Source organism: Lepus europaeus, chromosome 5, assembly GCF_033115175.1.
Source record: "Lepus europaeus isolate LE1 chromosome 5, mLepTim1.pri, whole genome shotgun sequence".
Lineage (NCBI taxonomy): Eukaryota > Metazoa > Chordata > Mammalia > Lagomorpha > Leporidae > Lepus > Lepus europaeus.
Genome location: NC_084831.1, coordinates 730,980 through 755,869, shown reverse-complemented (window position 1 = coordinate 755,869; position 24,890 = coordinate 730,980). Strand labels below are relative to the sequence as shown.

At 65.5% G+C, this 24,890-nt stretch overlaps 1 protein-coding gene across 1 annotated transcript in view; it reads right to left on the bottom strand.

The window, feature by feature from the left end:
- Positions 1-24,890, bottom strand: part of PRKCZ (protein kinase C zeta) — an 88,012-nt gene that overhangs the window by 19,866 nt on the left and 43,256 nt on the right. The window contains exons 5-6 of the mRNA XM_062190304.1: positions 12,142-12,227; positions 5,302-5,433 (exon numbers count right to left, since the gene is read on the bottom strand). Coding sequence (XP_062046288.1) covers positions 5,302-5,433; positions 12,142-12,227 — 218 coding nt within the window. The remainder of the gene's footprint in view (positions 1-5,301; positions 5,434-12,141; positions 12,228-24,890) is intronic.

Sequence of the window (24,890 nt, the reverse complement as noted above, 5' to 3'; positions counted from 1 at the left end):
TGACCTCACCACATGCTCCCGTGACCTCACCACGTGCCCCTGCACACTCCCGACCCCGTGACCTCACCACGCGGCTCTACACACTCCTGACCCTGTGACCTCACCACGCGGCTCTGCACACGCTCCTGTGACCTCTGACCTCGCCACACATTCCCATGACCTCACCACGCGCCCCTGCACACTCCTGACCCCTGACCTCATCACACGGCTCTGCATACTCCCCACCCCGTGACCTGTGCGAGGGACTTCACAAAATTCATGGAAAATGGAATCAGAAGAAAAATTTATTTTGGTACAGAAATTTTTAAAAATCTGTGCATAATCTTTTCATAAAATGTATTTTTCATGAACTTTTGGAAGATTCCTCACATGTGTGGATTTAAAAATGTCTTGTACCAAAATAAACCCACCCTTAAAATTTTTTTTCCCTTGGTAATTTGAGAGGCAGTGGGAGAGAGAGTGAGCAAGCTCCCATGCACCGATTCCTCCTCAGGTGCCCGTGACGGTGGGGAGGGGCTGGCACCAGAGCCAGGAGGCCCCCCGCGCCCCCCACGGGTGGCAGGAACCCAACCACTGGAGCCTGCAGGAAGCTGGAGCCAGGGGACCAGGCCAGTGCAGAACGCAGGCCTCTGGGATGTGGGGTCCTGCTGAGCCACGCCCGGCCCCATCTGGGATGTGGGGTCCTGCTGAGCCACGCCCTGCCCCATCTGGGATGTGGGGTCCTCCTAAGCCACGCCCGGCCCCATCTGGGATGTGGGGTCCTCCTAAGCCACACCCAGCCCCCATCTGGGATGTGGGGTCCTCCTAAGCCACGCCCGGCCCCATCTGGGATGTGGGGTCCTGCTGAGCCACACCCGGCCCCATCTGGGATGTGGGGTCCTCCTAAGCCACGCCCTGCCCCATCTGGGATGTGGGGTCCTCCTAAGCCACGCCCTGCCCCATCTGGGATGTGGGGTCCTAAGCCACGCCCGGCCCCATCTGGGATGTGGGGTCCTGCTGAGCCACGCCCGGCCCCATCTGGGATGTGGGGTCCTCCTAAGCCACGCCCTGCCCCATCTGGGATGTGGGGTCCTCCTAAGCCACGCCCTGCCCCATCTGGGATGTGGGGTCCTGCTGAGCCATGCCCGGCCCCCATCTGGGATGTGGGGTCCTGCTGAGCCACACCCTGCCCCATCTGGGATGTGGGGTCCTGCTGAGCCATGCCCAGCCCCCATCTGGGATGTGGGGTCCTGCTGAGCCACGCCCGGCCCCCATCTGGGATGTGGGGTCCTGCTGAGCCACGCCCAGCCCCCATCTGGGATGTGGGGTCCTGCTGAGCCACGCCCTGCCCCATCTGGGATGTGGGGTCCTCCTAAGCCACGCCCGGCCCCATCTGGGATGTGGGGTCCTCCTAAGCCACACCCAGCCCCCATCTGGGATGTGGGGTCCTTCTAAGCCACGCCCGGCCCCATCTGGGATGTGGGGTCCTGCTGAGCCACACCCGGCCCCATCTGGGATGTGGGGTCCTCCTAAGCCACGCCCTGCCCCATCTGGGATGTGGGGTCCTCCTAAGCCACGCCCTGCCCCATCTGGGATGTGGGGTCCTGCTGAGCCATGCCCGGCCCCCATCTGGGATGTGGGGTCCTGCTGAGCCACACCCTGCCCCATCTGGGATGTGGGGTCCTCCTAAGCCACACCCAGCCCCCATCTGGGATGTGGGGTCCTAAGCCACGCCCGGCCCCATCTGGGATGTGGGGTCCTGCTGAGCCACGCCCGGCCCCATCTGGGATGTGGGGTCCTCCTAAGCCACGCCCTGCCCCATCTGGGATGTGGGGTCCTCCTAAGCCACGCCCTGCCCCATCTGGGATGTGGGGTCCTGCTGAGCCATGCCCGGCCCCCATCTGGGATGTGGGGTCCTGCTGAGCCACACCCTGCCCCATCTGGGATGTGGGGTCCTCCTAAGCCACACCCAGCCCCCATCTGGGATGTGGGGTCCTGCTGAGCCACGCCCGGCCCCCATCTGGGATGTGGGGTCCTGCTGAGCCACGCCCAGCCCCCATCTGGGATGTGGGGTCCTGCTGAGCCACGCCCTGCCCCATCTGGGATGTGGGGTCCTCCTAAGCCACGCCCGGCCCCCATCTGGGATGTGGGGTCCTCCTAAGCCACGCCCGGCCCCCATCTGGGATGTGGGGTCCTGCTGAGCCCGGCCCCCATCTGGGATGTGGGGTCCTCCTAAGCCACGCCCGGCCCCATCTGGGATGTGGGGTCCTGCTGAGCCACGCCCGGCCCCATCTCGGATGTGGGGTCCTCCTAAGCCAGGCCCGGCCCCCATCTGGGATGTGGGGTCCTCCTAAGCCACGCCCGGCCCCCATCTGGGATGTGGGGTCCTGCTGAGCCACACCCTGCCCCATCTGGGATGTGGGGTCCTGCTGAGCCACGCCCGGCCCCCATCTGGGATGTGGGGTCCTCCTAAGCCACGCCCAGCCCCCATCTGGGATGTGGGGTCCTGCTGAGCCACGCCCTGCCCCCATCTGGGATGTGGGGTCCTCCTAAGCCACGCCCTGCCCCATCTGGGATGTGGGGTCCTCCTAAGCCACGCCCTGCCCCATCTGGGATGTGGGGTCCTGCTGAGCCACGCCCGGCCCCCATCTGGGATGTGGGGTCCTCCTAAGCCACGCCCGGCCCCCATCTGGGATGTGGGGTCCTGCTGAGCCCGGCCCCCATCTGGGATGTGGGGTCCTGCTGAGCCACGCCCTGCCCCCATCTGGGATGTGGGGTCCTCCTAAGCCACGCCCGGCCCCCATCTGGGATGTGGGGTCCTGCTGAGCCCGGCCCCCATCTGGGATGTGGGGTCCTCCTAAGCCAGGCCCGGCCCCCATCTGGGATGTGGGGTCCTGCTGAGCCCGGCCCCCATCTGGGATGTGGGGTCCTGCTGAGCCACGCCCGGCCCCCATCTGGGATGTGGGGTCCTCCTAAGCCACGCCCAGCCCCCATCTGGGATGTGGGGTCCTGCTGAGCCACGCCCTGCCCCCATCTGGGATGTGGGGTCCTCCTAAGCCACGCCCGGCCCCCATCTGGGATGTGGGGTCCTGCTGAGCCCGGCCCCCATCTGGGATGTGGGGTCCTGCTGAGCCACGCCCGGCCCCCATCTGGGATGTGGGGTCCTCCTAAGCCACGCCCAGCCCCCATCTGGGATGTGGGGTCCTGCTGAGCCACGCCCTGCCCCCATCTGGGATGTGGGGTCCTGCTGAGCCACGCCCGGCCCCCATCTGGGATGTGGGGTCCTCCTAAGCCACGCCCTGCCCCCATCTGGGATGTGGGGTCCTGCTGAGCCACGTCCGGCCCCCATCTGGGATGTGGGGTCCTGCTGAGCCACGCCCGGCCCCCATCTGGGATGTGGGGTCCTCCTAAGCCACGCCCTGCCCCCATCTGGGATGTGGGGTCCTGCTGAGCCACGTCCGGCCCCCATCTGGGATGTGGGGTCCTGCTGAGCCACGTCCGGCCCCCATCTGGGATGTGGGGTCCTGCTGAGCCACGCCCTGCCCCATCTGGGATGTGGGGTCCTCCTAAGCCACGCCCTGCCCCCATCTGGGATGTGGGGTCCTGCTGAGCCACGCCCGGCCCCCATCTGGGATGTGGGGTCCTGCTGAGCCACACCCTGCCCCATCTGGGATGTGGGGTCCTGCTGAGCCACACCCGGCCCCCATCTGGGATGTGGGGTCCTCCTGAGCCACGCCCGGCCCCCATCTGGGATGTGGGGTCCTGCTGAGCCACGCCCTGCCCCCATCTGGGATGTGGGGTCCTCCTAAGCCACGCCCTGCCCCCATCTGGGATGTGGGGTCCTGCTGAGCCACGCCCGGCCCCCATCTGGGATGTGGGGTCCTGCTGAGCCACGCCCGGCCCCCATCTGGGATGTGGGGTCCTCCTAAGCCACGCCCTGCCCCCATCTGGGATGTGGGGTCCTGCTGAGCCACGTCCGGCCCCCATCTGGGATGTGGGGTCCTGCTGAGCCACGCCCGGCCCCAGGCTTCTGAATTCCATCCTGCAGTGCTCTCTGGAGTACTGTGGCACAGTGGACATATCTGGCTGTACCGGATGCGTGACATGAGTGACCGACAGGTGACCACCACCCACGCTCCACCCTTCCCTGCAGGTGCTGCGTGGAGTGGGCGCTTCAATCCTGCACTCCCGTCTCCCCTCACGCACTGCGTCCTGTGTGGTCGGCAGCCAGGGCACCCAGGGTTGATCTTACAATGGAGGCGACTCCCAGTGGTGGTCATTCAGTCCCACGCACTGGCCTCTCTGGGGCTGCTCTCACTGGCCTAGCCTAGAGTGGATCTGTGGGGTCAAAGGGCACACTCCGTTCCAGCTTGTAGCTGACTCACCCGGCAACACTGGGGTGAGAGGCGGGTCTAAACTCTTCCTGTCCCATAAGGGGGCGCCTTCCCCCTCTGCATACAGCACACGCAGGGGAGCCACCCTCCCAGATGGAGCCCACCGTGTGCCATGGCAAGGATGCCAGCCGGGCGCAGAGGACTGAACATCCAGGCCAGGTGCCCACTCCTGTGGTTCTGAGACACAGGCTGGTCAGCAGGTCACCAACGGACTCTTCAAACCCCAACCTGCAGGGGAGGCGCAGGGGGCGCCTTGAGCCCAGGCCAGTCACCAGCTACCCACAGGGGCCCAGGCGGGGTCCTCGGGCTTCCCGAGCCATGCGGGAAGGGTGTGGTTTCTGTGCGTCAGACCTGACTGTCTGTCTGCAGCTCTCAGAGCTGCATCAACCGGGTGGGGTGAGCCCCCTGCTCGCTTGTCCACCCCCCTAGCTCCCCCTGTCCACTCCCCCTGCCTCCCCCACTCCCCTGTCTACCCCCCAGCCTCCCCCACTCCCCTGTCCACCCCCTGCCTCTCTGGCTCCCCTGTCTACCCCCCCAGCCTCCCCCACTCCCCTGTCCACCCCCTGACTCTCTAGCTCCCCTGTCCACTCCTCCAGCCTCCCCCACTCCCCTGTCCACCCCCTGCCTCTCTGGCTCCCCTGTCCACTCCTCCAGCCTCCCCTGCTCCCCTGTCCACCCTCCCAGCCTCCCCCACTCCCCTGTCCACCACCCCCCCAGCATTGCAGAGGGTTCTGGAGCCTCTCAAGTGCATGGGGGGGGCACTCAGAGGGTCCTGTCCCAGATGCTGCCTGGGGTCCTCAGTGCAGTACCCGGGTGACCCCTCCTCATGCCTGGCTAGTGGTGAGGACGGTGCCACGACCCCTCTGGACAGAGGTCCAGGTTCGTGCGGTCAGCTCAGACAAGGGCGGGGCCTCCAGGCCCGACTCACCATATGCCTCCTGCAGGTCAGCGGGACGAGGCCGTGGCAACGCTTATGGACCAGCAGTTTGCAGTTGATGCACCTGTAGCCCTGCCTTGCGAGGCCCCATATCCTTTCGCTGCACTGGCCACAGTACGCTCTCTGTGGGTGAGAACAGCAGACAGAGCTGTCAGCCAGGGCCTGCTCCCCCAGACGCCCAGGGCTCCCGAGACGGAGCTGCCGGCCAGGGCGAGAGGCCAGCTGCCTCCTCAAGGGCCCACCCCAGGGCTGCAGGACCCAAAGGCCCCAAGGAGAGGCCTGGACCCCTCTCTGCGAGGGCCCACCGGACAGTGGTGCCGAGGCCAGGGGCTGCAGTGCCTGCTGGGCTGGGTCTAGTTGGGGGGGGGAGCCCCCTGCAGACCCCACCAGGGAGAACCTTGGAGAAAACCTGCTTGGCTGGCGCCGGCCCACAGGACAGCTTGCGAGGTCTCAGTGCCACTTCACGGCCTTTCTCTGTTCCTCTCTGAGCCACTGGCTTGTTTCCTGATGTTTCCATGAATTTTTTAAATTTTACAAAAGGCACAGAACCAAGGTCTCCCGAGCCAGGGCAGGCGTCCGTTATCTATGTCCAAGGCTCCATCACGGTCACAGGCGCGCAGCGCGCGTCCGCGGGGCCTGGTCTCCCACCGTCACGGTCACAGGCGCGCCGCGCGTCCGCGGGGCCTGGTCTCCCACCGTCACGGTCACAGGCGCGCCGCGCGTCCGCGGGGCCTGGTCTCCCACCGTCACGGTCACAGGCGCGCCGCGCGCGTCCGCGGGGCCTGGTCTCCCACGGTCACGGTCACAGGCGCGCCGCGCGTCCGCGGGGCCTGGTCTCCCACCGTCACGGTCACAGGCGCGCCGCGCGCGTCCGCGGGGCCTGGTCTCCCACCGTCACGGTCACAGGCGCGCCGCGCGCGTCCGCGGGGCCTGGTCTCCCACGGTCACGGTCACAGGCGCGCCGCGCGCGTCCGCGGGGCCTGGTCTCCCACGGTCACGGTCACAGGCGCGCCGCGCGCGTCCGCGGGGCCTGGTCTCCCACCGTCACGGTCACAGGCGCGCCGCGCGTCCGCGGGGCCTGGTCTCCCACCGTCACGGTCACAGGCGCGCCGCGCGCGTCCGCGGGGCCTGGTCTCCCACCGTCACGGTCACAGGCGCGCCGCGCGCGTCCGCGGGGCCTGGTCTCCCACCGTCACGGTCACAGGCGCGCCGCGCGTCCGCGGGGCCTGGTCTCCCACCGTCACGGTCACAGGCGCGCCGCGCGTCCGCGGGGCCTGGTCTCCCACCGTCACGGTCACAGGCGCGCCGCGCGCGTCCGCGGGGCCTGGTCTCCCACGGTCACGGTCACAGGCGCGCCGCGCGTCCGCGGGGCCTGGTCTCCCACCGTCACGGTCACAGGCGCGCCGCGCGCGTCCGCGGGGCCTGGTCTCCTTCCTGTTTTCCTCTAGAACTTCCTGCTCCTGCCCTCCTTCACCACTTTAACAACTCTTGCTAGTGGGCCTGAGAGTGCGAGGAGCACAGCCGGGCCGTGCAGTGTGGGCTGAGCTCCTCTCAGGGGGTGTGGGGCGCACCTGCCCCGCCCCAGCCGCGTGCACACCACGTGCACTGCGGTCAGGGTGGTGGGACCTGCACCCAGGACTGGGCTCTGCCGGCAGGAGCCCAGGGAAATGCTGACACGCACACAACTCTGCTTTCAACTCCGGCAGAGGGCAGGAAGGTGGGTCCTCCCAAAGCTCCTGTGTTGCCCATGTCACCACGGTCACAAGGGAATGGACCCAGGTCTGGGACGTCTGGGGGTGGCTGGGTGTAGCAGGGGCTGGGGGGCTCCACCCGAGCTTGGGTTGCGGTCACCCTGGCTCCACACCGGCACTGAGATCTGCCCGTCCACTGCCACTGTCCCCTGCAGCAGCCGCCCTGGAGCCGTGCAGGAGAGCGGCTTCGACACCGCGCTGCTGACGCGCTGGCCTCCCCCAGGCCTGCTCTGGGTCCTCATCTGTGTGCTAAGAACACGCAGGGCCAATTCACAGCCACCAGGTGCCGCCCTCCCATCCCCCAAGCTAACAAGGACTCTGCTCGGGGAGCTGCCGCCTGGGGCCAGGCCACAGGGACCTGAGGCTACCACACCTGTGCCACAGCCCTGGTTTCTGGTCTACCTTGGAGTTGTCAGCAGCTCAGGAAATGTGCCGTTACGTCAAACAGCTTAGGTTCACGTGGACGGAGACCAACGTGGCCGCACCTCACGTCTGCTCCCTGCTGCGCTGCAGGTCTTAAACACAGTCCACTTTCGGGGCCGGCGCCGTGGCTCACTTGGCTAATCCTCCGCCTGTGGTGCCGGCATCCCATATGGGCACTGGGTTCTAGTCTCGGTTGCTCCTCTTCCAGTCCAGCTCTCTGATGTGGCCTGGGAGGGCAGTGGAGGATGGCCCAAGTGCTTGGGCCCTGTACCTGCATGGGAGACCAGGAAGAGACACCTGGCTCCTGGCTTTGGATCGGCGCAGCGCCGGCCACGGCGGCCATTTGGGGGGTGAACCAACAGAAGGAAGACCTTTCTCTCTGTCTCTCTCTCTCACTGTCTATAACTCTACCTATCAAATAAAACAAAAAAACACAGTCCACTTCTACCCGCTGGCCTGGGCTCCGGCTCAGGGCGCCCCGTTTCCCACGCTCCTGGTTCTGGATCGCGAGCTCAGATGCCCGGTGCATCCACTGCGGGCGTCAGCTGAAGAGGAGCTGTGCTCGCTTTGGCCGCCACGCGGGGCTCTGCTGGGCTGGGGCCCTGCCCGGGTGAGGCCCGGCCTGGGGTTCCGGCCTCTTCACCCCACTGAGACATGGGGGAGGCAGCTCGACTCTCGTCTGTCCGTCAGCCAAGGGCTGGGCCGTTTTATGCCGACAGTGGGGTGGGGGCAGGGTCCCCCGCCAGGCCGAACCTCTTCCCTCAGGGCTTGGGACTCTAGAGAACAGCAGCTCCAATCTTCCAGTCTCAGGGTGGGCAGATGACACCAGGCTCACACCCAGTCGTCACCCGTGTTGTAAATAAAGTTTTATTGGACACAGCCACATCCACCTGTGTGCCGAGTAGCTGCTGCCGCCTCAGAGCGCGATGCCACAGCTGAGTGTGGGAATGAGCCTGGGGCCGAAGCCAGGGTACATGTCTCCCTGGCCCTCCCAAGAGCTGCTCGGCCCAGCAGGCCGGGGAGAAGCCCCTGGCAGCTGGCAGAGCCTGGGCAGCACCTCCCAGCATGCTCTCCCTGCCCCCTACTCCCCAGGGACCACATGGCTCCTCAAGCAAAGGCCAAAGGTGTTGGACTGTCCACCAGCTAGCCGTGCTGCCGGCAGAGGCCCCAGCAGCCCCAGGACGGGGCCATCAGCTGCTGTGGGCTAGGGCCCCGGGCGGGGGCGGTCAGTTTACAGCCAGGGTCCAGGTACTGGCCCCACTTCTGATGCCGTGCGGACCTCCTCACACACCAGACGGGAGCCTCTCAGAGCCAGCGCTGTCTTCTGAGCATGCTCCCCAGAGCTGGGTCCTGTGCCCCCGCCCCAGGGTGAGCATCCACTGTGGCACACATGGCGACACCAGGGCTGTGCCACTTGTGACGCCTCTGGTGCCCGCCGACGCCGTGGCCTCACAGAGGAGACGAGGAAGCAGAGTGGACCCCTGACACCAAGCCCGGACGGCGGCTGCTCCGGCTGTCTGCGGCACTCTCGCCTACGGAGGGAGATGGCCGGAGCTCTTCCTGCGGCTCCAGCTGTAAACCTGCCCAGGCGTCTCCTCTACAAACACACCGGACCCCCGAGCCCTGAAGCGCGGTCCTGAGCCGTGCAGGCTGCAGTTTGAACCCAGCAGCACCGCGACGGCTAAGGTTCGGGACGGATGCTCGCCTCAGGAAAGGATGCCCGCCGAGCCTGCTGGCGGTACCGAGCTGCTCTCCACCCTGTCTCCGGGGCCAGCTGGAGCGAAGGGAGTTTCCCCACCCAGGCTTCGTAACACCCGACTTCGTGGCCACTCCCGTGTCCCCAGCCCGAGGAGCCGCCCTGGCCGCCCTGGCCTCAGCTGTCACTCCAGGTGTGTCTGCCACATCTTCCTGGGTGTGCTTTGCAGAAACCAGAGATGTTCCACCGGCCGCTGACCCTGACGCCGCACAGAGCCTGGGTCCCCCACCCGCCGTGGCGGTGGGTCCTGCCCCTCTGCGGGAAATGGGTTCCCGGCCGGGCCTGACCAGCCTCCCTGTCGCCCCGTCCAGGGCACCCTTTACTGGGGGGGGGCACCCCCTCCCCTTCCCCAGAAGTGTGCTGGTCTCCCCCTTCCATCGTCACAGCTGCACCTGTTCCTTCTAGAAGGGTCTAAGGGACGTCAGTGAGCTGAGGCAGGCAGGGAGCTCTGGGCCCCAGCGGTGGCGCCCACTCACTCGCGGTGTCCTGGGTCTCCTCAGTGGGTGTCTCATCCCCTTTAGGTCCTGCCAAGTCCCACAGTGCCCCTTTCAACTGAGAGGCAGCAGGTCTGACAGCCCTGTAATTACTGAGTGACAGTGCCAGGGCAGCCTGGAGGCCGGGCCAGAGGACCTCACGGGCATCAGATAGAACGCAGAGCCCAGGGACGAGGTGGGGAGCTAGCATGCCGGGTCTCAGCCCAGCCACCTGCGGCCACGCACTGATGGGGGCCGGGGCAGGCGGGGGCAGGCAGGGGCAGGCGGAGTGGCCCAGTGCTCTTGGTGCTGGTCTATCCTGTGAGGACATGGGCTGGTCGGGGAGCCAGCTGTAAACTGCCGGGCTGCGGCCACCTGGCGTGGCGATATTTGCCGAGCGTGGCGTGGAGGGGCAGGAAGGGAGGCGCTCGCCAGGCAGCGGCAATCTTCCCAGCGGCCGGCAGCAGGAACAGGCCACGAGCGAAGGTGAGCAAAGGCCCAAGAATCCTCTCCATGACCTCACTGTCAGATCTGACCGAGGCCAGAGCAGGGCCGGCGCCTGGGTTCACAGGGAGAAGCCAGCAGGTCCCAGAATGGCTGGTTGTCTTCTGAGCACACGTGTGCGCTAGGGGACGGGTGTGGCCGGCATCGTCCTGTCTGGTCAGCCCCGCCCCACTCGGCCCGCCTCCCACAGTGACACCTGCGGCTCTCCCACCATCCACACCTGGCTCGTGGGCTCCTGTTCAATTCTGGGGAACAGGGCCCTGGCCCTGAGTCTCTACTGAGGCCCCCGGCTCTCTCCTGGCGAGCTTCCTACCATCACTGAGTCCAACGAAGGAACACTGGTGCCTGGCAGTGCCCACCGTGTGCCGAGGCCCCATGGCAGGCACGGGGCTGAATGGTGCCCTCCCTGGGGACACGTCTGCCCAGGACCCAGGGGTGGGCTTCTCACGTCCCTGCAGGTGCCAAGGGTTGAAGCGAAGACACACCGGGCGAGGTGGGCCCTGTTCAGTGACCGATCCTGGTGAGCCCAGGGACACACACACACTGACTGCTGGTGAGGACAAGGCAGGAGTAGGCCCAGGGCCAAGCAGCAGCAGACACTGGGGCAGGCGAAGGAGGGGCGTTTGGAGGAGCCCTGGGCAGGGGGCTTTGTCCCAGTAGCCCAGGGACACCAGTGCAGGCCCTGGCAGGCAGATCCGGGAGGGCAGTTTCTGCACTGTGACCCTCACCATGGCCACTTCCAGCCACGCTCCCCTGACCACCAGGCCTCTCACCTCGGCCTCCGGGACCCCCAGGCTCTGCTGGTGCCCTCCTGGGCCTCCCGCATCCTGCTCCAGCACCACTATGCTAACCTCCAGGCAGTAAGACCAGACACCTCCTCCAGGCAGTCTGCTGGGCTCTGCTCTGCACCGACTCACCTTCCTGAGTGCTGCTCTGCCCACGCCCCTCACACAGGAGCCCGGCCTCCCACATCAGCTCCGGGGGGGCGAGAGTGGTGCGAGCCACGTTCTCGCCACGATAGGGCCCGGGACACGGCTCATACTCAGGGCCGCCCCGTGGTCCAGAGGAGGCTCCGTGATGACTTGGGACGGCGTGACAGGCACGTGTGGGAGCACGAGGCAGGGACAGCAGCCGTGGCCCAAGCGCAGCGCCGCCCGACGCGGCTCTCGTACCACAACTCCCACCCACGTGGCTGCTCCATCGTCTTCACTTCATGGAGGGGGGGCTGAGGCAGAGGGAGTGGCACCTTGATGAGGAGGTGACAGCTGGCACTCGAACCAGCGATGGAGCTGCCTCCACCCCCCACGGAGCAGGGGCTGCCGGTGCGGCCACGTTGGCACAGCGTGGCACAGGAGCCAGGGGCTCACTGGGCAGTTCCGTGGCCCATGAGGGCTGATGGGGACCCTCGCAGGGTCCTGCTGCAGGGACAGGCCCGCACGCTTCCGTGTACCCCCTCCACGCCCGGGGGCCACCAAGGCAGCTGGCTCCACACCGCGGCACAGAACCACAAGCCACCACGTCGTTCCCAGAGCACAGGCTAAGGCACCAGGAGCCCAGGGGAGGAGGCGTGCATCCTCGGGAATGCGCTGGGCGGGCAGCCGTGGGAGGACAGAGGCTGAGGAGGACGGGGGCTGGCGCCTCCAGGGCTCACGGGAGACCCCATGTGCAGCCAAGAACACGCTGGCGGGCGCCACGTGTCGAGCACCCTAGTCCCGCCCCCCACACAAGCAGGCTGGGCCCAGGTGGAGGATTATGTCACCCGGGCAGCCAGGGGACGCCGGGATGCGCATGGCACTGGTCGGGGGAAGCCCTGGGGGGCTCCCGCGTGTCTGGAAGGAGCCCACAGCCCTGGGCAGGCAGCGCTGTCCCCTTCCCCGGGGGCGGGGGGAACCCACAGAGGCGGGGCCCCGGGCTGGGCACTCACCCTGTTAAAGCGCTTGGCTTGGAAGAGATGGCCGTTGGCACGGTACAGCTTCCTCCATCTTCTGGCTCCGCGGCGGTAGATGGATTCTGGGAAGGGAGTGAGAAAGGGGTAAGGAGACAGCATCGCAGCCCCAGCGCGGCCCTGCGGGGACAGGCCACACCCCCCTGGGGCCGAGGGAAGCGGGAGCTGAAGTGACAGCGTCCAGGCAGGGCTGGCTCTCTCCTCCTCACACGATTTTGTCGTCGCAGCCACGGCTGCCGGGTCGGCACCAGGTGAGCAGGCACGGCACCCACGCGAGGCCGGCGGCCCCCCCTTCTGCCCTCACTCCTTCCCTCTGACAAACAGGCCCTTTCTCCCAGAGGACTGAAGCGTCGGAGCAGGGAGCCTGGCCCGGGGCCCTTGGCCAGCCTGAAGCCACTGGCCGCATCGCCACAACTCACCCGGGGCCGGGAGGCGCCAGGCCTCAGGGCTCCAGGCCAGGGCTCCCGCGGCCCTGGCAGATCTCGGGGCAGGAGGACCAGGCCCTCGGAGCACCCATGGTCACACTCGTGGTCAGCAGCACGGGCTCCCCGAAACCACCCGAGCGGAACCCGGGCTGGAACCGTGGGCGCACCCGGCGGCCCCACGGCGCTGACACGGACCCAGGCAACACCAAACCTTCGGAAGCGCGGTGCACAATGGCGCGCTTTGTGCTTTCATAAAAGGAGACTTTCATGAGCCCGGTGGAGGTGCCGGGAACACACTGGAATGGAAACTCTCACGGAATGTCTTTATAGCAAGCGAATCACCAGCACTTGGAACCTGCGGCCGTCAGGCAGGGCGGCTGCAGAGCCTGCTCCTCTCCTGGGCACCCAGCCCTGCTGGCACCGGCTGCCGCGGCCCTGGGCATCACCAGGGTCCCCAAGGCTTCCTACCACGGACAGGCCACCCCGGCTGCAGTGGGGGGGCAGCCCCCTCGCCCCAGCAACAGGAGCAGCAGCACCCCTGGTCCGAATGCCCCCCCGGCTCTGAGGGCACCTGTGAGCCCCACATGGCTCAGCCCAGCGGGTCCCCGCCTCCACGGCTGTGGTCCTGACTGTCCCTCAGTGTCCTTCACAACACCCCCAACACCCCCATCCCCGAGAAAGGGTGAAGGGCACGGAGGGACTGGGACAGAGAGCAACGCAGCCCCGGGGGGCCACACCGGGACCCAGTGCCACGACGAAGCCTGAAATCCGCCCCCCGGGGACGGGTGCTGTGGTGCCACTGACTGACAGCCGCCTGGGGAGCCCACACCCCGTCAGGAGTGCGGGGTCTGAATCCCGACCCTGCCTCCAACCCAGCTTCCTGCCAACGCACCCCAGGAGGCAGCGGGTGGTGGTTCAAGATCCTGGGTCCCTGCCACCCCCATGGGAGCCTGCATGGAGCTCCTGGCTCCCGGCTCTTGCCTGGCCCAGCCCCCGCTGTTGGTGGCCACTTGGGAAGTGAACCATTCTGTGTCTCGTTCTTTCTCTGTCGGGCTCTCTTTCAAACAAATAGAAACAATAAACAACTAAAAAATAAAACGAAATGCACCTGCCTGGTGTCCTTCAAGTTGGTCACAGCGGAGCCAGCGGGCCAGCGGGGTCCCCGCGCCCGGCCCCAGGGCTGCATCTGGGGAAGGGGCCTGGGAACGAAGCTCAGCGAGGCCGTGGGGCGGGGTCCTGACGCCACAGATCGGCGCCCCCTGCACCCGAAGTCAGGAACTTGCAACCGGGGGCCGCACCCTGAACACAAGTCCCTTCAGAAAACCGGCACTCAGACAGAAGTGGCCAGAGCGCAGCGGGAAGGGCGGGGTACTAACCACGCAAACACAAACAGCACGAGCTGGGAAGGGGGCCGGGGAGACCTGAGCACCCGCCAGCAGGAGACACCCACACATGGCCGAGAAAGGCCCAGTGGCTCAGGACCCTGCTGGACATCCGTCAACCTCGAGTGGAACGGCGAGAACAAGGCACCTCCCAGAGGACAGACGGATGCCCGGGGGACAGCACAAGGCCATGCCCGCAGCCCCAGGCTGCCGAGGAGGGGCGCCCTGGGGAACCTGGCTCCTCTGTGGAGGGGAACAGTGGCTCAGTCGTGTCCCCCAGCTTATGTGCCCCGACACCAAATGGGCCCAGGGAGCATTCTAGAACATTTGAAGATCCCGCAGCCCACAGAGGAGAAGACGGACAGACAGACATGTGGTGTCTGAGGGAGCACTGTCCGCCATGTGGCCTGCGTCCAGCCACGGGCAGCTCAGGGGCCTCCCGACGTCCACAGGCAAGTCCTGGGGTCCCATAAGCCAGTGGCCCCATTAGGGAGCTAACCAGCAAGACAATAAGCGGCGCGTCACGTCAGGCCTGGCGGTCAGGACGTGGGGCCTCTGGCCTGGGTCAGGTCCCAGCCCTGCTTCGATGGCGGCGAAGGCCTCTCTTGTCGCGATGCTTCGTTTCTTTGGTTAATTTATTTTCATTTCATTTGAAAGGCAAAGAGACAGACGGGGCTCATGTATGGGGTCGCTCCCAGGTGCCCGCAGCAGCTGGGGCTGGGCCAGGCTGAAGCCGGGAGGCTGGGACTTAACCCAGGGACCCAGGTGCGTCAGCAGGGAGCCGGGAGCCCAGCCCAGGCCCTCCTATGGGGGCGGCGGGTGTCTCGGGTCAAATGCCCAGCTCCCAGCTCTCTTCTTTGATAACCGACTCTCACAGCAGCTTTAGGTTTTAGGTTTGTGCTAAAACAGGAAAGGGAACACAGGGCTCCACACTGCTGCCGTCAGCTGCCACTCACACCGGCCGTGACGTCGCGACTGAAGCCAGGTGCTTGGCCTTGCTGCTGCTGACCGTGCGTCCCGGGGAGGGCTGGCCGGGCACTGACACAACGTCCCCCACCCCCGTCGGACCCTCCTGGTGCCTTCACACTGGGCCTGGGCCTGGCCATGGCCTCCTCCGCCCGCGTCTGACCCGAGCACCCTCTTGAAAAGTCCACACCCCACCATGCTGCCACCAAGATTCTACGGCTCCCCCGGCACTCTGCAGGCACAGAGCCCCACGGCTCCCCCGGCACTCTGCAGGCACAGAGCCCCACGGCTCCCCCGGCACTCTGCAGGCAGAGCCCCACGGCTCCCCCAGCACTCTGCAGGCAGAGCCCCACGGCTCCCCCGGCACTCTGCAGGCACAGAGCCCCACGGCTCCCCCGGCACTCTGCAGGCAGAGCCCCACGGCTCCCCCGGCACTCTGCAGGCAGAGCCCCATGGCTCCCTGGGCCTGGGCCGCGAGGACGGGAGGGGTGCACACCGAGCACTGCCCCACCCTGCAGGCCGAGGGGACCCAGATTGGGGGGATGACGGCCTGTTCCTGGGCGGCAGAGACAGAGCCATCTGCGTGGTCACCTGGCTCCTCTCCAGGCAGGAGACGTGGAGAAGCTCGGCTTCCCCTGCGGGTCAGACACTGCGTGCTGGCCGCTGGGCAGACAGGGCCTCACACTGGCTGGGGCACGCGCAGGGCTGGGTCAGGGAGGAGGGGGAGGCTGGGTCAGGGAGGAGGAGGGGGAGGCTGGGTCAGCGGGGCGTAGCTGGGTCAGCGGGGAGGAGCTGGGTCAGGGAGGAGTAGCTGGGTCCGCGGGGAGGAGCTGGGTCAGGGAGGAGTAGCTGGGTCCGCGGGGAGGAGCTGGGTTCAGCCTGACAGCCAGGCGCTGCCATCAGGAGGGCGTGGGCTGCTTCTCCTTTTCTCCCCTAACTCCCACAACCCCCAGGAGCTCTCTGCTTGCCTTTGAATTTCGATAATTAGGCTGGGCGCAGGCATGCTAACGAGCTGGTTTCCATGGCGATGTGGCGTCTTGAGCACTCTGACAAGCGAATAAAACACATTTTCTAAAACTCAGCTCTGCAACAGGCTGTGAACAAACCATGGCAGCCCCAGATCCAGGAGCAAGCATGGGGCGGGGCCGCCAGGTCCCCTGCAGCAGGGCACGACCCTGGCACAACACCGGCCCAGCACCGGGCCATGCAAAGGGCGCAGGTCGGCCGTGGAGCCCCATGGGGCCCACACGGGTCAGCCCACAGGGCCAGTCCCTGGGACACCTGACCTCCTCCGGCAGTCAGAGGACGGGGGCGGGGGGCTCTCAGGCCCTGGGCGCCCACAGAGGGGCAGCCGCTGCCTCTCAGCTGGGTTCCCCCCCTCCCACCACTGATTTCCACCAGACTCTAGGCCCCGGGAGGGCGGGGTCTCCCACGAGGACAGCTCGCTCCAGCTCACACTGAGCATACCTGACACAAAACCCACGGTGAGGAACCGGCGCCTGGGTGTGGCGGCGTGGGGCACTCTCAGGCGGCCACCCCCGGGGAACGGGCCAGGGTTGCAGCGGCTGACCGCAGGGCAGGGCTCGGCTCTCAACTGGCCACACGTCCCACCGGAGGCTCCCAGGCAACGTGCACCATCCCCGCGACCTCTAGCCACTGCCGTCGGGGGCTCAGGAGGGTCACCCCATTTGCCTGGCTCAGCCTGCTGGCCTGCCCCTTCAACCCTGGGCACACCTGACGCCCAGCGCTGGCTCGGGGCTCCCGGGAGGCTCAGTGAACGGGATCTGGGTTATTCCCGCCACCCGGGGCCACTCCGGCCGCTGGTGCTGTCCCAGGTGCTGGGGCAGTGACAGGGACCTGGGTGGGGGATGGAGTCCCCCAGCAGGGACCCAAGGGGGAGAAGAGGGGGAGCAAACGTGAGAACTCGGCGGCTGCCAAGGCAGGGCCTGCAGCTCCGCCCCACGCCGGCCACGCCAGCTCCCCAGGCTGAAGGAAGAGCAGCCTGGGCGGAGGCAGGGCTGCGCCCTCAGCTTCCAAGGGAGCTGTTCAAGGAGTTTCTTACAGCTCTTGAGAGAGAGGACATGTGACAGAAACACTTGATTAACCCGAAAGGAACAGGAGAAGAGCAAGGACAGGTTAGGGAAACGTGACACGGAGTCCAAGTGTGGCGCGGCGGCCGGCTCCCACGAGAACCGACGGACGGCTCTGCCCTGGCTGGAGAGCACGGACTTCTGCCGTGTCGAGAGCACGGCCCAAGACGCGCACAGCACACTGGGGCTTTGGGATGCACAGATCTGCAGCCAGGGAATCTACCGGCTTCAGAGAAAAACCTTCCGAACAGAAGCCGCACGGCTGCTCCCCTGTGCTGTGGAATCCAGCCTGAATCAGTGGCTGTGCTGAAGTCCAGACTTTGTCATTGTCATCATCGCCCAGAAACACAGGCATCAGCTGCCTGTAACACTCACAGCGCGCTAGTCTTCACTAGAAATAATTACGGTCTGCATGGGCATGCACAGGCTACACAGGGCGGCCCTCTGCACGAGGAGCTGCTGCACCAGTGGGCTCCAGTATCTGACGGGGGTCCTGGAGCCCACCCCACAGAGGCTAGGGGGGACTGAGAGGAAAAGGCCACAGGAATGCTGAATCCCCCCACTGCACACCCACAGTGCACCTGTACCCGCACCACGTGACGGCACAGCCCCACTGCACACACACACAGTGCACCTGCACCCACAGGACGGCACAGCCCCACTGCACACACACACAGTGCACCTGCACCCACAGGACGGCACAGCCCCACTGCACACACACACAGTGCACCTGCACCCACAGGACGGCACAGCCCCACTGCACACACACACAGTGCACCTGCACCCACAGGACGGCACAGCCCCACTGCACACACACACAGTGCACCTGCACCCACAGGACGGCACAGCCCCACTGCACACACACACAGTGCACCTGTACCCACAGGACGGCACAGCCCCACTGCACACACACACAGTGCACCTGTACCCACAGGACGGCACAGCCCCCACTGCACACACACACACAGTGCACCTGCACCTGCACCCACAGGAGGGAGAGGACAGGATGGCACAGCCCCACTGCACACACACACAGTGCACCTGCACCTGCACCCACAGGAGGGAGAGGACAGGATGGCACAGCGCCCCCTACATGGCAGTGGTTGGACTTTGCAACTTTCTGACCTCAGGATGGTGAGAAACAAAACGTACTCAGTGGAAATCATCTGAATCCAATCTTTCCCCCAGGCAGCAGCGTGAGGTCCACTCCCCTCTTGCAATCCTGGGCCTGGGCAGTGATGGCTGCACTGCCCAGCCAGGGTGTGAGGCCGTCAGGTGCAGTCGGAGGCCAGGAGGTGACCTCGTCCTACATCTAGAAGCACCTGTGACGCTTCTCACTCCACAGAGCCACACAAAGGCGTCCCATCAAGAGGCAGCAACACCAAGCCGTTCACCCAACACAGAACACGCAAGGAAAACCTCAACAATCCAAGGAGAAATCCACAAATCCTCCAGGTTGCAGACAGTTGACACATCTCACTCAGGAACTGATGCCGGGGCAGACCCAAAAGAAACAGACAGAAAAGATCCATGCAAGACTCAGCCACGCCCCGTCAGAACCCCGTGCCCGACAGTGTGCACTGGGCACCTGGCGGGCAGTGACACAGCCGGAGAGCGCAGGCTCACAGACTGCGAAGGAGCCCAGCAGGGCGGGCGTCTGGAGTGGCTCAGACGCCCGCGCGGTGGTGCCTGACCTGGGTTCGTGAGCTGCCCCCGCTCTGGATCCCAGCTTCTTGCTCATGTGCACCCTGGGGGCAGCAGGCGAGGTCCCTGCCACCCACGTGGGAGGCAGGAACGAGTTTCGGATCCCCGGATCCGGCTGCCGTGGGCACCTGAAGAGTGAACCCCCGGAGGGGAGATCCGTCTGTCTCTGTCTCACTCTCTGCCTTTCAAATAAATAAAAGGAATAAATAATTGAAAAAGTAAAAAGAAGGCGGAGCATATGGAGTGTGTCCTCTGAGCATCACAACCGAAATGTAAAAAAGGCACCTGCCGAGATCACAGAGGACGCCACTCGGCCCACGACCACGGCACCGCAGGACGCGGCCCGGCAACTGCCGACAGGGAACAACACCTCGTGCACACTGGAGAAGTCGAGGGTTTCACATCCATCTCCACGAACAACGGGCAGAACAGCTAACCAGACCCAAAGAACACAAAGGACCAGGCTACTGAGATGGGAGCCCTGCCGACATCGTGGCACAAGGGGCTAAGCCACCATCTAGGATCCCCACATCCCTGCCGGCACTGGTTCAAGTCCTAGCTGCTCCACTTCTGATCCAGTTCCCTGCTACTGTGCCCGGGGCAGGCGCAGATGATGGCCCAGGTGCCTGGGCCCCAGCACCCACATGAGAGCTGGACTGGGCTCCAGGCTCCAGGCTCCGGGTTCCGGCCTGGCCCAGCAGAGACAGGCAGATCTTCATCCACTGGGTCACTCCCCAAACGGCCACAAGGACCAGGGCTGGGCCAGGCTGAAGCCCGGAGCCAAGAGCTCATCTGGGTCTCTGACAGGTGTGGGAGCCACGGCACCCGTCTGGAACCTGGCTGCGCCTGCGCACGGAGCCCAGTCTGCTGCCCCAGGTCCTGCTCAGCGTGTGGCCTCACTCTGCTCTTGGTAATTTCTGGCTTCCTCCTCCCCTTCTCTGTACCAGTCTTGCTAGACATTGATCACATTTATCTTTTCAAATAACCAACTCTTTCGGCTTTGCTAATTATTTTTGCTTACTTCATTGATTCCTGCTCCTGTCTTTTTTACGTGTTCAATTACTTCTATTTTGAAGTATGCAAATGTAACAACTGAGATTTTAAAAATCCTCGAAGACACAACTTGATAAAGGTGAGAGCGCGGAGTCTGATGCTATTTCACGGGAACCATGCGTAAGGGAGACGCTCACAAGTAAACAAGCTACTAACCTGCGGTGCTGGCATCCCACACCCGAGTCCCGGCTCCACTTCCTATCCAGCTTCCTGATAAAGCACCGGAAGATGCTTGGGCCCCTGCAGCTGTGTGGGAGACCTGGCAGAAGCTCCCGGCCCCTGGCTTCAGCCTGGCCCAGCTCCAGCTGTTGCGGCCATTTGGGGTGTGAACCAGTGGATGGAGGACCCCCCCCCCCCAAGTAGATAAATTAATCTTTACAAGTCAAAGGCATCCACCTTACACGGCACCTTCCCGTTTACGAGAAACAAGTTCGGTTGCTGCTCCCAGGCCAGTGCCTCTCAACAGCATCCATTACAGCACAGCAGAGCCAGGCAACCTCGCCAGCCAACGGCTGCAAAGGTATCAGACAGCAGACCAGCAGATTGAAGCCCGTGCCAGTCAGGCAGAGCCGGTCCAGATCCGCGTGCCCGTCTTCCCAGACACAGGACGAGCGGCACCCGGTGACCTCCAACACCACGCACGGCGAACACTTCCGAACGGGAGCAGAGCAGGCCCCTTAATTTGGTGACGGATTTGCAAGGGGAAAGCGCACAAAATCCGGAACGTCCCCTAACGCAGGCACACGGGACGCGGCCTCACCACTTTTATGCCACGCGATTTTGGAAAACTAACAGTGTCTGGGAAACAAGACGACAGCCAGGGGAAGGCGGCAACTGCCAGGCAGCGCCGAGGATTTCGGGGAACGCAGAGTCTACAGTGACAGGGTCAGCAGGTGGGCGCCCGAGGCCGCCGAGCTCAATGTGAGACAATCACATTTCTCTATACAAACTGACGGAAACCAACCCCGGGAACGGTTCCCACGGAGACGCAGGGACCGCGTGAGGCCGTGGACAGCTCCCTACAGGCTCAGCCCCAAGGCATACAAAGCCCCTCACCATGGAACCAAGCCCTGGCACCGCGGCCACCGGCGGGTCCTGGTCTCAGCCTCCAGCCTGCAGGACCAGGGCAGCCATCCCCTCGGGGATCCAGAACCAGACAGGAGGTTGTTCCTCGCCCTGCTGGCAACATCTTGATGTCCAGTCGAGATCTGGGCAAGCAGCAGCCACCTGCGCCTGCACCCCCTCTCCCATCATCAAAATTCCCTAAGGGACAGCATCACCAGCCAATCAGAGGGCCACGGGCACAGCGCACCAGCCAGGGGCCCGCCCACGAGCCGAACAGACGACACGCCTTCCGACCCCCACTTCTGTCCCCAGGAGCCTTCACCTCGACCCTCGACCTCTCGACCCCTCGGGGGAGCTGGGACACAGTGGTGGCCTCAGCCCCTTGCTCCCTGCTTTGCAATAAGCACCTGCTTGCTTCCAGCTCCCAGTGCCGCGGACGGGCTGGCCGCACGTCGGCACGTGGGTATCTCCCACGCGGCACACTGCGGGCTGACTCACAGGGAAGGTCAGCCCGTGGGCACTCGGGGGTGAGGGCTGGGCAGACGCCCGCCAGCCTGGCCGCCGTCCGCTCTCCTGGAAGGTGAGAACACCGAGGCTCTCACGCCAGGTCCAGACCTGTCCCTCGCAGGTGACCTGGCTAGGCCGACGGGGACAAGCGACGTCCCACTTAACGCTAACAGAAGTAGGTCACACCAGCATTTCACCGACGTGATGCCTGAACAGCTCAGCGCACGACTCACGGGGACCTGGGGCACCCCCAGGGCCTCTCCCTCTGAGGGCTCCCGAGTCTCCCAGGCCTGTGTCCTGGCCCCTCTGTGGTGGCCACTTCCATGAGGCACAACGTGGCCTTCAGCTGGTCTGCCCACTCACAAGGGTGACTTGGGGGCGGGGCTGTCCTTCCGCTGTGCCCAGCCTCATGGCCACGGGTGCCCTGGATGCCCACAGAGTAGAGCAGTGGACGAGGGGGCTCCAGGGGGCACGAGGGCACCTCCCCTGCCGGCACGCCCTGCAACTCCACGTCTATCGCCTCCGACAGCTCAGGAGACAGGTGGCACCGCCCACTGATAACGGGGCACAAAGTAGCTTCCCGGTCCCAGGAATGTGGCACCAGCTGGAGGCTCCGACCCCCCCCCCGGGGCCACACACAGGCTCCGACAGACCCCCCCAGGGGCTACACACAGGCTCCGACACCCCCCCCCCCAGGGGCCACACACAGGCTCTGACAGACCCCCCCAGGGCCACACACAGGCTCCGACACCCCCCCAGGGGCCACACACAGGCTCTGACAGACCCCCCCCCAGGGCCACACACAGGCTCCGACAGACCCCCCCTCCAAGGCCACACACAGGCTCAGACAGACCCCCCCAGGGGCCACACACAGGCTCTGACAGACCCCCAGCGGCCACACACAGGCTCCGACACCCCCCCAGGGGCCACACACAGGCTCCGACAGACCCCCCCGGGGCCACACACAGGCTCCGACAGACCCCCCCCGGGGCCACACACAGGCTCCGACACCCCGCCAAGGGCCACACACAGGCTCTGACAGACCCCCCCAGGGGCCACACACAGGCTCCGACTACCCCCCCAGGGGCCACACACAGGCTCCGACTACCCCCCCAGGGGCCACACACAGGCTCCGACTACCACCCCAGGGGCCACACACAGGCTCCGACTACCCCCCCAGGGGCCACACACAGGCTCCGACTACCCCCCCAGGGGCCACACACAGGCTCCGACTACCCCCCCAGGGGCCACACACAGGCTCCGACTACCCCCCCAGGGGCCACACACAGGCTCCGACACCCCCCCAGGGGCCACACACAGGCTCCAACAGACCCCCCCCAGGGGCCACACACAGGCTGTGGCAGTGCTGTCAGGTCCGTGGCAGTGGACGCCTCGGTGGGTCAAGGGGAGGGAACAAGGGGGACCACCTAAACGGGGAGCATGGGGGCGGGGGTGTAGCACAGGGGGTTCAGCCATGCTTGGGACACCACATCCCACACCAGGGCACTCAGCTCCCTGCTCACGTGCGCCCCAGGAGGCAGCAGATGGTGGCCCAAATACTGTGTCCCTGCCACCCCGGTGGGAGATGTGGATGGAGCGCCAGGCTCCTGGCTGCAGCCTGGCCCAGCCCCGGCTGCTGCAGGCATTTGGGGAGTGAGCCAGCGGATCGAAGGTCCATCTCTCTCTCTCTGTGCTGCTCTTTCAATACATTTCTTTTAATTTATTTTTTAAGATTTATATATTTATTTGAAAGTCAGAATTACAAAGAGAGAGGAGAAGCAGAGAGAGAGAGAGAGGCCTTCTACCTGCTGGTTCACTCCGCAGATGGCCATAATGGCTGGAACTGCACCGATCCAAAGCCAGGAGCCAGGAGCTCATCCAGGTCTCCCACTTGGGTGCAGGGGCCCAAGCACTTGGGCCACCTTCCACTGCTTTCCCAGGCCATAGCAGACAGCTGGATCGGAAATGGAACAACCAGGTCTCAAACCAGCGCCCATATGGGATGCTGGCGCTTTAGGCCAGGGCGTTAACCTGCTGTGCCACAGCGTTGGCCCCTAAAAAAATTTAAAGAGGAGATTTCTGTGGCAGCGGCAGCTGCGGGGTTCTCTACCACTCACCTTGGACCCCCAAGTTCTGCTGTGATGGTGCAGAACCGAGGGACCCCAGCCAGCAGCCCCAGGCCACATCGGCACCCCTCCCCCATCAGAGCAACCAGAGGCTCAAGGGCAGGAGTGGGGGGCGCCGAGTCACCCCCCAGGGGCTGGGCTGCAGCGCTGACTGCCCCGGTCCACCCCGCGTGGAGGACGCTCTGGCTGATCACCCGGGTAAAAAGCAGCACACTTCATGTTCACATTTCCCAGAGTGAAGCGAAGAGCCTCTCCCAACTTTGAGAAACTCAGCTGCACCCACGGGGCAGTACATAGCCCTGCAGCCCCTTGCGCGCCGTCCTGCCTGTCCGTCACCAGGGACCGTGCCCCGGAGAAGAGGGGACCTGCTGTGCCTCCCAGATCCTCTGTCGGCCCGGTCTGCCTGGCCTCTCCCTGAGCTCGGGCCCTGCTGTCACCGGCAGCGTCCGGGGCGTGGAGGGTCCAGTGCACGGCGAGTCCAGGCAGCTGTCTGTCCTGCTGCTCGGCTGCAAGCCTGACCCTCATTCCCCACAGGTCATCGCGGGAACAGAGGGGACGCTGGGAGGGGTCAGTGGCTTCAGAGCCGCAGCCCTGTCCCTGGAGGGGCTGAGGAGGACACAGCGGCCCCACCAGCCCAGCTCCCAGCTCCAGGGGACAGAAGCAGCGAGCAGCTGCCTGGGCTGGGGGCCAAGCTGGCCCCAGGGGTCCAGGCCTGAAGTCCTCAGCTCTGCCTCCCACGGTCGTCCAGTGCCAGGTTGGCTGTGTCTGGGTGAGTGAGGTTCTGGGCTGGGAGGGTGCAGCTGGGCCGGGGTCGGGACCCACAGGGGCCACGGGCAGACAACTCCCAGGCCATCGTCTTCCTCCTTTCCTGAGCAGGTGACCGTGAGGAAGGCTGGGCCCTCATGGTTCCACGGGCCTCCTCCCACGGTCTGTCACTGCCCCTTCATCCCCAGGGCCCTGGTCACTGCCTCCTACAGACAGGGGTGGAGAGCAGTGGACTCTGTCCTGGACGCAGAAGACAGCACAAGGCGTGGTCCACTGCCCTGGCCACCACATGCCCGCCACAGGGAGCTGCCACCTGCAAACAAGGGCTCCACCAGGACAGCAGGTGCCGTGGGCGGGGCCCAGGAACCCGGCAGGGTCACCCCAGAACCCAACAGTCTGGGAAGCAAAGGTGAACGGCCTGATGGGGCACCGGGGCACACAGGTGCACCCCAGGGGACTCTGCGTGGACGTGGCCCCCAGGTGACTCACAAGCGCAGCAGCCCAGGCACGGCAGGGGCTCAGGAGCTGTGGAGGACAAGTCGGGGGTGGCAGCCGTCGCAGGGGCAAGGGCAGAGCTGGGTGAGCCCAGGACAGCGCTTTTTATAGGGGGGTGGGGGCGGGGGTGGAGCCTGAGGGTGGGAGATG